The sequence below is a fragment of the Glycine soja genome, chromosome 18, assembly GCF_004193775.1.
Source record: "Glycine soja cultivar W05 chromosome 18, ASM419377v2, whole genome shotgun sequence".
NCBI classification, from domain to species: Eukaryota; Viridiplantae; Streptophyta; class Magnoliopsida; order Fabales; family Fabaceae; genus Glycine; species Glycine soja.
Window position 1 is genome coordinate 47,244,431 of NC_041019.1, and position 16,579 is coordinate 47,261,009.

The following is a 16,579-nucleotide window of genomic DNA, read 5'->3' on the forward strand; positions in this document are numbered from 1 at the left end:
CAACATCACATATCCTCATTCCTTGATTTAGCTGATTCAAGGAAATTTGTTTCATGGATTGCCAAAAGAAGACCCTTACGCATACTTGGCTACTTATATTGAGATTTGCAACACAGTGAAGATTGTCGGTGCGCCAGAAGATGCAGTGAGGCTTAGTTTATTTTCATTTTCCTTGGCTGGAGAAGCCAAGAGGTGGTTGCACTCTTTTAAGGGAAACAGTTTGAAGACTTGGGAGGAGGTTGTAGAGAAGTTTTTGAAGAAGTATTTCCCCAAGTCCAAGACAGTTGAAGGCAAGGCAGCTATCTCTTCATTCCATCAATTCCCAGATGAATCCCTGAGTGAAGCGCTTGAGAGATTCCGTAGCTTGCTGTGGAAAACACCAACTCATGGAATCTCTGAGCCAATTCAGCTAAACATTTTTATAGATGGGTTAAGGCCACAATCCATGTAGTTATTGGATGCTTCTACTGGAGGGAAAATTAAATTGAAGACCCCTGAAGAAGCTATGAAGCTGATAGAAAATATGACTGCTAGTGATCATGCTATTTTGCATGATCGGGCTCATGTGCATACAAAGAGAAGTTTGCTAGAGCTTTCCTCACAAGATGCACTATTGGCGCAGAATAAGCTGCTAGCTAAGCAACTAGAGTCCTTGACGGAAACACTTAGCAAGCTGCCAACTCAATTGCAAGTGACTCAACCTTCACATTCAGCAGTTCTGCAGGTTAGAGGTTGTAGCATATGTGGAGGAGCTCATGAATCTGGTTGTTGTATATCTCTTGATGAAGCTGCAAAGGAGGTGAATTATATGGGGAATCAACACAGACTAGGATTTAATGCAGGTGGATTTTCAGGTTACCAAAAAAGATCCAATTTTAATCAGAATCAAGGGCAGTGGAGGTCTCATCCTGGAAACTAATTCAATAAAGACCAAGGTGGACCATCCAACAGGCCTCAAAATCAAGGGCCTAGGCTTTATGAGAGAACAAACAAGCTGGAGGAGACTTTGGCTCAATTCATGCAAGTTGCAATGTCAAATCACAAGAGCACAGAGTCTGCTATAAAGAACCTGGAAATTCAAGTAGGACAACTGGCTAAGCAGATAGTCGATAATTCTTCTGGAAGCTTTGGGGCTAATACTGAGAACAATCCCAAAGAAGAATGCGAAGCTGTCATGACACGAGGCAAGAAGGCAATCATGGTGGAAGATGAAAGGGGGAATAACGATGAACAAGAGCTAGTAGCTGAAGAAGAAGACAATCAATTGAGAGAGAGAAAAAATAAATGATGAAGAGAAATAAGAAAAAGAAGAAGAAAATGAAGAGTTGGCCAGAGAAAAGAAGAAAGAGGCTGTCTCATGCTCTGGGAAGGAAGCACCATATCCTCTGGTGTCGTCCAAGAAAGACAAGGAACGACACTTGGCTCGTTTCCTTAGCATCTTCAAGAAATTGGAGATAACTATCCCCTTTGGAGAAGCCTTACAGCAAATGCCACTCTATTAAAAGTTTTTGAAGGATCTGCTGACCAAAAAGAGTAAATATATCCATAGTGATAATACCGTGGTTGAAGGAAAATACAGTGCTGTTATACAAAGAATCCTTCCACCTAAACATAAGGATCCAGGGAGTGTCACAATCCCTTGCTTTATCGGTCCAGTGTCAGCTGGTAAAGCCCTCATTGACTTAGGGACCAACATAAATTTGATGCCTCTCTCCATGTGCAGGAGGATTGAAGAGCTGGAAATTATGCCAACAAGAATGACACTACAGCTGGCAGATCGTTCCATTACAAGGCCTTATGGCGTGATAGAAGATGTTCTAGTCAGGGTGCAGCAGTTTACCTTCCCTGCGAACTTTGTTGTCATCGATATTGAAGAGGATGCTGAAATCCCACTGATTCTAGGTCGTCCCTTCATGCTAACCGCCAATTGTGTAGTGGATATGGGGAAGGCTAACCTGGAAATGGGTATAGATGATCAGAAGATCACATTCAAATTATTTGATGCAGCAAAGCACTCACTTGATCGGGATATCTGTTCCAAGATGAATGAAGTTGAGAATGAGATGGTTCTGATGGCTAGAGCCAAGCTTGCTCCAGACCCTTAAGGTAATATGCGTCAAGCTAGTGACATTAAAGAAGCACTTATTGGGAGGCAACCCAACTCTTTTTCTTTTATTTTATTAATCATTGCATATAGTTAGGTTTCAACTTGTTTATGATTACTAGAGTAAGTCATCAACATGTTTTGTATGATACATGGGATTGCTAAAGCTTCTCTGAAGCTGTGGATGAGAAATAACAGAGAAATTTTTTTTAGTCATCCACTCGCTCAGCGCGTCCTGTGCGCTAAGCGAATCATCCTTCATGCGCTGAGTTAGTCATCACTCGCGCTAAGCGTGTCAACCCCTACCCATTGGCTGAAGGGGCCTCACTAAGCGAGAGCACTATGCTAAGCCCAAAAACCTATCTGGAATTGAATTTATTGGAATTGGGCTAAGCGAGTCATCTCACTAAGTGCACAACATAGTCTCGCTAAGCGCATCTATGCACTAAGCGCAACTATCTCTCTGCCTGGACCTTCATGTTAATTGGGCCCAACGGGTCATACCCGCTAAGCCCAATTCCCTCTCAGGTCTGGAATTGCACTGAGTGAGACCATCTCGCTAAGCGCAACCCCACTACTGCATCTTGAGGAATTTAATTCGCTAAGCTGGCCACATCCCGCTTAGTGAAAGTTGCAGACCAATCAGAGTTGCAGAACTCGCTAAGCGCGCATCTGTGTGCTAAGCCTAAATCCTTCTCGGGTTTTCTAATTTTTGAATTGGGCTGAGTGAGCCTGTCCTGCTAATCGCGTGAATTTAAAATCTGAAAATTCAAAAGTCATTGAGTGCTCACTTAGCGAGTCACTCGCACTAAGCGAGACAGTCAAAACTGCCAAAAATAAGGCATAACTGCCTGAGGCAGTTACTTTGTGCAAAATTATAACTCTTCTTCCTCATTATTGGTATTCATTGCACTCCTGCACTGTGCATTGCATTCTCTGCTTCTTTTTGCCCTCGTATCTACTCATTCATTCTCTGCAATCTAAGTAAGTACCTCTCTTACTTCACTTTTTAATTTTTGTTCTTGAACCCTAGGATAGAAGCCATGTTGTGTTTGCTCTGAGAACTGTTGATTTGTGATGTGTTGGTGTTCATCGTTTAGTTGTTTGATAGCATTTTGTTAGGGCTTCAGTTTCGTAGGTAATGTAGGTTCATTTGCGGTGGTTTGATTGGCGTTCTAAGGCCTGAAAGTGGCTGGAAAAGAGGGACTGTGAAGTCCCATTTGTTCAAGAAATTTTGATGTACTCGCTAAGTGAGCCTGCTTGCTAAACGAGTTCATCAATTTTGGATGAATTTCTAGGTTTTTTGATGAACTCTCTAAGTCGGCCTTGTCCCGCTAAGCGTGGTCATCATTTTTGTTTGAATTTATGCTTTTCTGTATGAACTCCCTAAGCCACTGCACTTGGGCTTAGCGAGTGTTTAAATTTCCAGTTTTTGATTTTTGGGTTCATATGAACTCGCTAAGCCGGCATGCCGCGCTAAGTGAGTTAGTTTACCTAGGTCAGAGTCTATGAGGCTTTTGGTATTCTGTTCGCAGCTAAGCCAGCTAGTCTCGCTAAGCGAGCCAGTCTTGCTAAGCCACCATGCCTCTTTAGCTTGAATAAGCCTGGGCTAAGCGAGTCAGTCTCGTTAAGCCGAAGGCACTTTAGTGTTCTGAAATCTTGTTCATGCGCTAAGTGAGTCATTCTCGCTAAGCATAATTTCTTCTCTATTTTAGAATTGGGCTTAGCGAGCCAATCTCGCTAAGTCATTTATGTTACAGTGGTCAAGTTGGGCTAAGCGCTTGTTGGCGCTAAGCCTGTATAGTGTATCACGCTAAGTGATCCTGTCTCGCTAAGCGCAATTAGCTCTCTGTCAGATAATAAGGCTTAGCGAGCCATGCTCGCTTAGCCATTATGTTGTGTTAGCTAAGCGAGCATGTCTCGGTTAGCCAGAGTCTTTGTTTTTATGTTGTCGCGCTAAGCGTGCCTTGCGCGCTAAACGTATCCTGTTATTTTCTTAAGGCGCGCTAAGCGAGTCTGCCTCGCTAAGTGCTATTTTTCTGTTTTATTTTTCTACTTTCAATTTTGAATAAAACTTGTCTAATTTCAATTCTCGTGATTCTTTTGATGCAGATGGCCTCTAGGAAGAGGAAAACTACCACCTCCAGACCCCGAGAGCCCTATGATACCACCAGATTCATTTTCGAGGGCGCCTGGGAGAGATATGACCAGAATGTTCACTCCCGAAACATTCTTTCGGAGAGGAGAGCCATATTATACATTTCAGAGTATGATGAGTTCCGCTGGGAGCTCGAGAGGCGTAGTTGGCATAAAGCCTTGACCAGGCAGCCTGATGGTCACATTGATGTGACCTTGGTCAAGGAGTTTTATGCCAACCTCTATGATCCAGAAGATAAGTCCCCGCGACAAGTCAGAGTTCAGCGCAAGTTGATTAAGTTTGATGCTGAGTCTTTGAACACCTTCCTAGAGACCCCCGTAGTTTTGGAGCCAGGGGAGCACTACACTACCTACACCAGGTTCTGCAATACACATTCAGACACTCAGGAGCTTGCTTCCAAGATCTGTATTCCAGGGCACAGTTTTGTTCTGAATGTTGAAGGAGCGCCCTGGAAGCTCCTAAGGAAGGACCTTACCACTTTAGCGCAAACCTGGAGTGTCCTATCCTATTCTAACCTCGCCCCCACATCTCACACGTCCAATCTAAACATGGACAGGGCGAGATTAGTATATGGATTAGTTATGAAGATGGATATGGACTTGGGGTCGCTCATTTTAGGCCAGATCTCTCAGATGGCCCAATCCAACTCCTCTTGACTTGGTTTTCCTGCACTCATCACGACATTGTGTATAGCCAGAGGAGTAGTATCCAACTCTCTCACTTTTGAGTCCTTGAGCCCTGCCATTAATTTGGCATACATCCGAAAGAACGGCTGGAACCTGGATGATCCCACGATCACATTTCCGGGGACCTGCAAGACTCGGGCTCGAGGACCTGAGGCTTCTTCTTCAGCTTCCCCAACTCCTACTCCAATACCCCCAGGATGCTCCTTCTTCACCTCAGGATGATCCCATACCAGCACAGGATGACTGAAGATAGGACTTGATTTATTTTTCTACTATTCATATATAGTTTTTACATTCCAGTTTCAGTTTAGTTATTTACTTATTTAGCGAATTTTACAGTTTTTAAAACAGTTTACATTTATATATGCAGTGGATTGTTTTGGTTTGAAATTTCTGTTTATGAATGATTTTGAAATTGATCGATTGCATGACTTGAGTGAATTGCGATGTTAGATCACGTGCTTTGAATAAGTATGTGGTAATTAGAAGAGAAAGAACATGAATTATGAGCGTTAGTGAAATTGTTAGTTTGTTTGATAGGTAAATTGTGAAGGCAATCATTAGCCATAACCCGGTGAGTTGTGTGAACCTTAATTGTGAGAGAACGAATAGCATTGAGTACCGATTTTTGCATGAATCTCTGAATACTGAATGAATGCATGATTCTGAAAATGATGAAGGTCGTAATTGATTGAATTAGATACTTAGCCAAATAGCTTACCTTGTTCATGAATGATGAATCCCTTGCACCCATTTTGAGCTTGAATATGATTGATTGAGCTGAACCTTAAGCCTGTTGAATTATAATCTCCATCTACCTTTCTTTAGGTTGTAGGAGAGCATCATGGTTCAAAGCAAATTTGTCCCAAATTTGGGGGAAGATATTGGGTGATGATAATTGTGGTAAGACAAGTAACAGCCACACAGAAAAATTATGTAAAGAAGCAGTAAGTAAAAAAATACTAAAATAAAAAAAAGGGAGAGAAAATTCAAGAATAAAAGCATAAGTGTGCTGTTACTTAAGTTAAGTGTCTTATATGTTTGTGGCATTTCAATAAAAGATGGGAATAAAAGGAAAAGAGGTAATCTAAGGATGAATGCTCTCCTAGAACCAAAATTTTGCATTCTAGAAAAACCATGAATTGTTTGTAGCCCAGCCTCATTACAAGCCAAGGAAGTCCTTCAAATTCAAATTGTGTGTTTGTGATTGTATGTCTTGAGATGAAATGAAAAAGTTGAGACTTTTGTTGGTTGTTGATTTGAAGAATTGCCTTAAACACTTGTGCTTATGAGTGAAACAGTGACCGTAAGGATTAGGCTTGATGAATCTTCCTTGATACTTGTCTTGCTTGCTAGCTTATTTCATTTGTGCTACTTAATGATCATGTTCATATCTTGGAAATTCTGCATATCATTATGAAGAGCTGTTGGTTGAAGCATTGCTTGCCACTTATGTAATGTGATTGAATGCTTTGGAACAAACACACTTTTGAGTAACCACTGTGAATTTTGTCACTTGAGGACAAGTAAACTGTTATTTCTTTGCTTGAGGACAAGCAAAACTGTAAATTTGGGGGAGTTTGTTATTTTTTATTTACGACTAACTTTTGTACTTAATAGTCGCATGAAATTAGCATATTTCCCCCAATTTATGGTTCTTTTTGTAGGAATTGTACATATTTTCATGTTTAATTTGATTTTACTCAGTAAATACTCCAAATTTTGTGAACTAATGTGAATCAATTTCAGTTTTAGGCTAAAAGAAGAAGGAGGTTCAAGCACCTAGTGTCTCGTTAAGCGAGCCATATGCGCTTAGCGAGTGACATCCGCTAAGCGAGGCACACAGCTCGCTTAGTGTGTTGGGAAATCCTAAAAGAGGATCAGTCAGAGATATATGCGCTCAGTGCGTCGCAAGCTCGCCTAGTGAGTCATTTGTCCCTTCTCACGCTCAACATGCCCAGCTCGCTAAGCCAGATTTCACTAACTCGCGCCTAGCGAGCCAAGCTCACTAAGCGAGCCTTCAGAATCTGAAATATCAAGGAGCCTTTAAAACACTGAAGTTGACGTAAAATAGAGAAAGGAGTCAAAAAACAGGGCAAGAGAAGAAGTTACAGCGACAAACCACTAGTCTCCAAGAAAGTTTAGGTTAAAGGGGTGAGATTAGGGTTCTAGAGGTTGAAGGAGACATCCTCAACCATTCGCAACTATTTTCTTCCCTAAAAATTTGTACTTTGTGCTGAAAAGTTCATTGCTTGTAATAGAAGGCTAAATCTCTTGTTGGGGAGTTATGCTGAACCTTTGATGTAATACTCTTTTACTATCTATTTAATGATGTTCTTATGTGTTCATTGCTTTTATCTATGCTTATTTTTACATGCTTGTGGCTTGATCACCCATTTGTATGTGTAGTTAGGATTTTTAGCATTGGGAAGTGCTTTAAAGCCTTAGAACTTGATAGAGCAAGCTAGAAAATTGTATGTCTAGGAATGGAGTGTAGTGATTTAGTATTTATTATGTTGTAATCTTAATGCAACTCATTTAAACTAAGTTTGTTGAGGGATCAATGACGAGGTTTAAATCGAGTTAGGCCCATTCACTCGAGGGATCTTGGTTTGGGTAATTTTTTTCAGCATAAGAACACTAAAACAATGTGAAATAGAGAAAAACCTTTAGCAACATCAAAGTAAGTTCAGTAAATGACCCAACGCTTTTTACTTGACTGTTTTTACTTCTCAACTGCTAGGTATTTTAGTTTGTAGTTAATTAAATTTTCATATAAAAACCCCATTTAATATTTACTTGCTTTAAACAAATATTTGCTCATTGAACATATATTTTCTGAATGAAACAAGTTCCATATGATTTGATACTCGGTTCTTACCATTTTATATTACTTGTGCGACTCAGTACACTTGCTGATTAGCATCGCTGACTAGTAGCGAACACAAGACAAACCATACACTTGTAAGTCAGGTCACTCTCACTAGGTAAAATTATAGGGAGACCAGTCAGGGTTACACTGTGTTGCAAGAATGCTCCAATCATGTGGGATCGACACAGGCTTAAAGGAGCACTCAAACTGGGCGCATTTACCCCAAGGTCTAGACTCCGAAGAGTCCGTCAGGGCCTCTCCCTACTGATTCAGGCCCAACCCAGAAAACATTTTAGCACACAGACTCTATCTATGAACTGTACAAAACACACGACTCCTCAATTGTTCTCAAAATAATTTTATCTTGTCGCGCTTATGATTAAACTCATCGGGTCACCATAGTGGTTGCCATCACAATTCACGTCGCGCATTAACTCATCACCCTTAAAGGGTCTTACAGTGGTGTGATTATATAGTTCATAGCTAATGACTCAATGCACACAATATCTCAATTCACATGTATATTACAATTTAATACATACTCAATTTATCAGATACACTTAATCTCAATCACAATGGTATAATTCCAAAGCAACATGTTATTACATGTCATGAATCATATATGCATCACACAATATTAATATATACATGATACACACATAGACTTTACCTATGAATTATGCAGTACACACAACTACTCAATTGTTTTCAAAATTATTTTAACTCATCGCGCCTCAAAGTGATTCAACTCGTTGGGTTCCCACAGTGGATCCCATCATAATACTCATTGCGTAAAAACTCGTCGACCTTAAAAGGTCTTACAATTGTATGACTGCACAGTTCATAGCTCACAACTCAATACATACAATATCTCAATACACATGTACCTCACCATGAATCACAGGTTCAATTTGTCACTTACTCACAATTTGAATCATCATTTCATAATTTCAATATAAAAATTTATACAAAATGTTTCTCACAACATGGGGACTAAAACCCCTCAAACAATTCCACACAATCATATCAAAATCAATGAATCAAAATCATAGGTCAAAAACATGAAAACACCAAGAGCACTCAAGTTTATCAACCAATTTGCATCAGGACATCAATTGATCCATCAAACACAACAATATTGTATTTATAATCGTAAAGGAAAATTATAATTCAATAAACATCTCAAAATAAATCCCAATTTAATCCTCTAAGGATCCCTACACATATTCATTCTAACCTCAATTGCGATAAATTCATCCCTTACCTTTAAGCGGGCTCACGTGTGTAGTCCGGCAGTGATAGTGGCATCTCTAATATTTCCCTAAGATTCCTCAATTTTTTCCTTAGTTTGCTCTGTTAGGGTTTCCAAGCGTTAGAGAGAAGGGGAAGAGATTGTAGCCTCCATTTCATTGTTAACGTGCGAGACTAATTTCTCTTTGAAAGAACATTATTTTGTAAATCCAAACGGTGAGACTGTGTGAAAATAAGTTAGGAAGGTGGTGTCCAAATTTCACGACAATCCAACAGTTATGCGGAAAAGGGTTGGGTGTATGCAGGAAAAGAGAAAGCTCAGTGCGAGGGACATTTCTTTCATCACAGACATTATCTTGAAAATCCCAATGGTGGGTGTGTGCGGATATAAGTTTCAAACCACGGGTTCAAATTTCATGACGATTCAACGGTTAACGAGTCCAGAAATTTTACTGCGATAGGTTTGAAAGTATGCAAGAAAAGAGAGGGTTTTGGGAAAAGAAGAAGGGAAAACAGATTTGAGAAAAAGAGAGAACACAGAGACGTATAGTAAATGTAAAGAGTGACCTATTACATCTCTATTTATAGCTAAGATATTCTGGGCCTTTTATTTACTCTATTTTCTATTTTTTTATTTATTTTATAAAAATAAACTCTATTTTATTTCCTATCAAATAAATAAATAAAATATTCTTTTAATTTTTATTCAAACTATTATTTTAATTAACAAAGTTATTTCTCCTTATTTATTTAATTATAAAAACCTCATCATTTTTCTAAAACTCTATTTATTTTTAAATAATAAAACTTTTTTTTTTATTTTACGAAAAATGAGATTTTCATATTAGGTGCACGAAATTAACCCTCTTTGTTGGTGAGGGAATCATTCATGGAAATGTGAAGGTTTTTTTTTTTTTCTGATAAGTGAAAGAGAATGTGTGTGCTAAGAATTGAATGTGTTTATTGGTTTTAACTATGTAGAGAGGAACCCATTATTGATTGAGGAAGGTGATTTTACTTTCGGTTCTTTTTGGAGTTGTCGGTGGTTGGTTTTGTAGTGTTGCAGAAATGAAAGATTCTACTATGAAGAATTTGGCCATCACGGAGAAGAAGGTGCAGCAACATAAGCCTGGTGATTATGTTGGCATTTTCTTTCAGCTCATTGATTGGAAGAGGAAACTTTACAAGAAGAAGCTCTTCTCGAAGAAGCTTTTTCCTCCCGGTTAGTTTCTTTCTAAATCTATATATGCTCATATAATAATATAATGTCAATTTAAATGCACCAATGAGAGTTAATTCCGTGTATCTAATCAACGTCCAATAAAAATACGATATGTGACAGTTGACATAAACAATGAACAACCAACATCCAAATTCGAGGTTGGGAACTAAAATTATCGGATTGCAAAAAAATGGAAGAATCAATTGGTGAATTAAATTACAGGTAGATCAAATTTGTGAGCTGAGATAAATAGGGGGACCAAATTTACAATTAAGCCAAAAATATATAAGTTGATCTTGGTTTAACTCTAAATTAAATAAATATTGCTTCTAATTATGTCTCCTTTGCAAAATGGTAGAGTAGTTTATATTCGGATTGTGTCTGGATCTTTATGTCTGATTGGTTTTGTATGCAGGTTGGAATCACTTTGTATTTTATAAATTTATTCTTGCGTATGAAAACAAAATATTTCTTAACTCTCACTAATCCAAGCATATCAGCTGAAAAAATAAATGGGCTCCGAGAAGCACAGAGCAATTGTTGTAGAGCTAGCTAGAGCCGAAACTTTCTTTGGAACTCAATTGATCAAGAGTTTTTGAAAAAGAGTATCGATGAAACTGAACTAGCAAGAGATCAAGGTAAGCTGACTTTGTTGTGCACAACATGTAGAAGCTTAATTTTACAATAAAAATATATGAAAAATAAAGCAATATTTGCCAATTTTGAGAAAGTAGTTGGACAAATTGAAGCATGTCTTAAAGATGAGGCTAGAATATGTTCGTGCTCCTTGATATACACTTGAGTTTTGCATTTACTTGCTGATAAATTTTTCCTGTGTTTTTACTCCCTAATATTTTAAAAAATTTCTCATAGATTTAATCCCTGTCATCAGTTTCTATCTATTTGTTGCTGATGTGTTCGTTAAGTTCACACGTCAGCATGCCACGTATATTACCACATGTGCTTAAAGGATTTTTGTATTTGTTCTCTATAAATTCATCCTTGGAGCACATGTGACAACATACCTAACATGGTGACGTGTCAACTAAACAAACATGTTAGCACCAAATTGACAAAAGCTAACAGCAGCAGGGACCCATGACAAAAAAATTTAAATATCAAGGAGCAAAAATGAAAGAAAAATTATTAGGGAGCAAATATAAAACCCAGGTATATATCAGGAAGCATGAACATATCTTAGAGCTGAAAAATAGTATTCATTCACAAAAATATGTAGTTTCTTATTGATTGAAACTTAATTTTCAAGCCAAACACAACTCATGGTGCAGATCTCTAACTTTAGGAAGATGTAGACCTCTAACTTTAGGTTCTACTTATAGTTTCTCTATTCATGAATATCAATGACTCATGGCATAATACTTTGAGTTATATTGTAAATTATCTAGAATTTAGATTAAATGAGTTCAGAAACCTTGTACGTATATGGTTGTACTTCTGAATTCAAATCAATCACAATTTATTGATATTTAAGCATATATATTGTAGGAATATAAATTAAAAACACACCAAATTGAATGACTTACAAAATCAAAACAGGTGAAAAAATTACAATTAAAAGCTAAGTGAGGGATGGGGGAGTAGAAATCATGCTTATATTCGGCAAATTTAATCTTTCAACTAAATATACATGACAATGTGAAATTAACGGATTGAAGATGACTTTCACATTGCAAGATCCATCGCAACTTGCATCATAGTAGGGGGAGAACAAGGTCTTTCAGTCAAGCAAGCATTTACTATCCTCACAATCAAACTATCTCCTTAGCAATAGGATTTGGAGGATAAGGGACACGTCAGTCTAAGTTACCGATCAATGAAGGAATATCAAGTGTTGAGTCCATGACATTTGGTGAAGATGTCATCAATGAAGTTATAAAATCTCCAGGGTGCCCTCCACAAAGTATTTCCAATGCTAATACCCCAAAGCTATATACATCACATTTATCATTTACTTCCATTGTGTATGCAAGTTCTATAGAAAAATTAAAAGAGTTGTCATGTATTAAATAGCATTTTAGAAATAAGCATACAATGTTAACAACTATTGTATAAGTTTTTGGTAGAAGACAAAGAAAACCTATAAAATCATTATATTTTCGGTGCAAAAGAAAAAAGGAATCAACGGCAAATAATGTTAGTATTAAAGTACCCAAACCAATTGGTAAAAATACCAACATCCCTTTGTTAGTTTTATGACTTTGAGATTTGTCACTTGATGTTAGGCATTGTTGCCAGAGACATAGCCACACAAGCCTTTATTAATTCTTAATGCTTCAATTGAAGCATTATTAAAGGCTGGAATTTTTGGAAGTGAACCTATTAATTGTTTGTACGATATATCAACAGATATCAAGCTTTGCATCTCATCAAGACTGGAGAGATCACATGTTGATTTGGAATTAAGGCAGTAAAATTATTCACTCCAAGTTCCAAGGTTTCAAGATCTTTCAGTGATGTTATTTTTATAGGGACATTCCCTGAAAGATTATTGTTATTGAGAGAGAGATCAAACAAGAAGGTTAATTTACCTAAATCTTCTGAATGCGCCCTGTGAGATGGTTTGAAGATAGGTGAAGTAGCTAAATCTATATGTTTGGTGGTTTTGAATGTGTGTTGGAATCTCATTGTATTGTATAAATTTATTTTTCTCACGAAAACAAAAAAGCATTTTTACTCACTAATACATGATATTGTATAAAATAATCTATACCCTGATAAGAAAGCACAACATCAAAGCTCAAGCATATCAGTCAGATCAAACCATGAATGTGTTCCTACAACTGATAAACTAAATGGGCAACAAAACACGTACAAATGACAGTTGAGCTAGCTAGATCCAAACTTTCACTGGAACACAAGTAATCAAGAATATTTTAAATAAAGAATCATTGATAAAACTGAAATAGCAACATATAAAAGTAAGCTTAACTATGTTGTAATCCTTGTATGTATATGGCACTTCTAAATTCAAATCATTGTCACAATTCGCTGATATTGAAGCATATGATATGGTAAGAATCTAAAAGTTGAAAACACCAAATTTAATGACTTAAGAGATACAAAACAGGTGAAAAATTACATCGCAAAGTTGGATAGGGGGGATGGACGAGTAGAACTCACGCAAGCTCCTTGGCAATGACAATGTGAAATTAATGGATTGAAGATGACTTTGACATTGCAAGCTCCTTGGCAACTTGCTTCATGGTAGGGCGCAAAGAAGGACTTTCAGCCAAGCAAGCATTTGCTATTTTTACAATCAAAGCTATCTCCTTAGCAGCAAGATTTGTAGGATAAGGGAGACGTTGGTCTAACTTAATCATTAAGGAAGGAATGTCAAATGTTAAGTCCATGACATTGGATGAAGATGTCCATAATGAAGAATTTATAAAATCTACAGGGTGCTCTCCAAAAACAATTTCCAATGCTAATACCCCAAAGCTATACACATCGCTTTTATCATTCACTTCCATTGTGTATGCAAGTTCTGTAGAAAATTAAAAAGTTATAATGTATTAGGTAACATTCTTGAAATAGACATGAAATGTTGTTAACTATATTATGTAATTTTTTTGGTAGAAGACCATCAAAGAAAAAATGAAAAAAGGAATTAACCTGGAGCAGCATATCCAAAAGTGCCAGCAAGTGAGGTCCAATTGGTTGAATCAGGATTAAGAAGCTTGGCTGTTCCAAAATCTGAGACATGAGCCACATATTCCAAATCCAAAAGAACATTTTTGCTTGATATATCTCGATGAACAATTGGAGGAGAACAATCATGATGCATATAGCACAATGCATTTGCTACATCTTTTATGGCATTCATCCTCCTATTCCAATTAAATGCAATTGCTTGTTCATCATCTTTTAAAATCTTATTCATGCTTCCCTTTTCCAAGAACTCATACACCAAAAATGAGACTCGTGAATGAGAACAAAAGCCATATAACTTCACAATGTTACGATGTCGAATTTTTGCCAAAGCTTGAATTTCACTTGTGAAAGCTTTAATATTGGACATTTCTCCATTTTGGATTGAATGCAGTTTCTTGACAGCAACTACTTGACCTGTGTGCAGTTCTGCTTTATAAACACTACCTTGTCCTCCAACCCCGATGAGATGTTTATTGTCAAACTCTTCTGTGGCTTTGACTATGTTCTCATACGCCATTTTTCCATCCAAACTCCATATCACAAATAGATTTTTGCTTGGTGATTCTGCATCACAGTGTTCTTGTATGTTTGAGCTTCGAAAAAGATGATATGAGACTCCAAAGGCAAATAATAGTAATAAAGTACCCAAACCAATGGGTAGTAATACCAATATGACTTTGTTAGTCTTATTATTTGGAGATCTGTTACTTGATGTTGGGCATGGTTCCAAGCTTGAGACGTTGCCACACAAGCCTTTATTATTTCTCAATTCCTCCATTGAAGCATTATTGAAGGCTGGAATGTTTGGAAGTGAACCCTGTAATTGGTTGTACGATATATCAACTGATATCAAGCTTACCATCTCTTCAAGGCTAGAGAGATCCCCTGAAAGATTATTATGAGAGAGATTCAATGTTTCTAAGCTTTTCAACTCTCGAAGCAATGGTGCTATTGTTCCACTCAGAAAGTTCTTGCTAAGATCAAGACTTCGAAGATATTTTAGTTTACCAAACTCAGATGGAATACTTGCCCTGAATTTATTTTGGCTCAAATTTAAGTGTAATAAGTTGACCAAATTGCCAAGATGATTTGGAATCAAGCCAATGAAATTATTTGCTCCAAGTTTCAAGGTTTTAAGATTTTTCAATGATGCTATTTGTATAGGGACATTCCTTGAAAGATTATTGTTATCGAGAGAGAGATCAAACAAGTAGGTCAATTTACCTAAATCTTCTGGAATGCCTCCTGTGAAATGGTTTGAAGTTAGGTGAAGTACATGTAAATTGGTTGCCTGGCTTAGTTCTACAGGGATGCTGCCAGATAAATTGTTATTGGAGATTTTAAGGCTTGTGAGTTTATAGCACTTTCCCCAGTTTTGGGAAAGATGACCATACAATTTATTTTCACTTAGGTCAATATAATCCAAATTTGGATAGACACCAAAATCATCTGCTATATTTCCAGTCAGTTGATTTTGATCAAGCCTCAACCTTACAAGGCTGGAACAATTCTTCAAACTCTTTGGTAGTGGGCCCGTGAAAAAGTTATCATTAGCAGTAAAGTTCATCAACTTTCCACTAATGCAAATGTTGTGAGGCAAAGGACCTATGAAATTATTGTAAGAAAAAGACAAAATTTTCAGGTTGCTAAGCTTGTTCAATTCTATTGGAATGTTTCCACTAAGCTTATTTGAGAATAAGGCAAGTGTGCTGAGCTTTGTCAAGTTTCCAATAGTGGAAGGAATTGGCCCTGAGAGTTTATTTGAGCGCAGACTGAGTTTGGTGAGCTTTGTCAAGTTTCCTATAGTGGAAGGAATTGGTCCAGAGAGATTATTCACACCTAAACCAAGATGAGTAAGTTGTGACAGAACCCCAATTTGGGGAGGAATACTTCCATTCAATGAGTTATGACTCATATCTAGAATGAGGATGTTTGGAAGTGATGAAAAGTTGAGAGTTTGAAGCGTACCCGTTAACCCAATACCTCTAAGAGTTATGTTGGAGACAGATTTGGAGTGGTCACAAGCAATTCCAAGCCAATTGCTGCAAGGACTATTGCCACCCCATGAAGATAACAAAGCCTGACTTTGGTTGTCAAGGCTGGCTTTCCACTTCAACAAAGCTTTTGCTTCACTGTGTTGTAGTGTGAGTGAGGCAGAGGATGCAGTAGCAAGGAGAGAAGTGGCCATAATGAATGCACCAAACCGCATTACTATTAGAAGCAACCAAAATGATAGGAGCTTCATGGAATGAAACGTTGGAAATATGAACACCATGGCTGGTGTATATTGGGTGAATTCTTCAATCACTGATTGTCTAATACAATCTTAGAGTGGATAAATAATTACGTAAAGATGCTTCGATTTAATTTCAGTGAGAGATATGCAGTTCATGGCCAAGGGAATATTGCATATACTTATATGCAAAAAGTCACGTACACGGGATCATTGACCAGCGACTACAACCATCCGTGAGGCATATGTATATATTAGCGCGTGGTTCAAACATGCATGGGACTCGTGGGTCTGTGTGAAACAATGGAAGAATTAATGCGATTTCAAATTTGCAATACTGGTCAAATTTGTCTGGTAGAGGATAATAGGAAAATTAGTCCT

At 37.6% G+C, this 16,579-nt stretch overlaps 2 protein-coding genes across 3 annotated transcripts; one reads left to right on the top strand and one right to left on the bottom strand.

Moving 5' to 3' along the window:
* The first annotated feature begins 1,030 nt into the window (after positions 1 to 1,030).
* Positions 1,031 to 2,105, top strand: LOC114397338. Its single transcript, XM_028359405.1, has 2 exons — positions 1,031 to 1,240; positions 1,515 to 2,105. Exons 1-2 carry the CDS (start codon positions 1,031 to 1,033, stop codon positions 2,103 to 2,105), a joined length of 801 nt encoding a protein of 266 aa, XP_028215206.1.
* A 9,779-nt stretch (positions 2,106 to 11,884) lies between these two features.
* Positions 11,885 to 16,338, bottom strand: LOC114395694 (MDIS1-interacting receptor like kinase 2-like). Of its 2 annotated transcripts, none has more exons than XR_003663086.1 (3): positions 13,927 to 16,338; positions 13,394 to 13,798; positions 11,885 to 12,286 (listed from the first exon to the last, which is right to left on the bottom strand). XR_003663086.1 is itself a non-coding variant. In XM_028357526.1 (3 exons), the coding sequence occupies exons 1-3, from the start codon at positions 16,238 to 16,240 to the stop codon at positions 13,464 to 13,466; spliced, it is 1,566 nt and encodes a 521-aa protein (XP_028213327.1). In that variant the 5' UTR covers positions 16,241 to 16,338; the 3' UTR covers positions 12,299 to 13,463. The 2 variants fall into 2 exon arrangements, 1 of the variants encoding a protein (XP_028213327.1); XM_028357526.1 differs by lacking the exon at positions 11,885 to 12,286 and having other exon boundaries at positions 12,299 to 13,798; positions 13,927 to 14,850; positions 15,934 to 16,338.
* Positions 16,339 to 16,579: the final 241 nt, after the last annotated feature.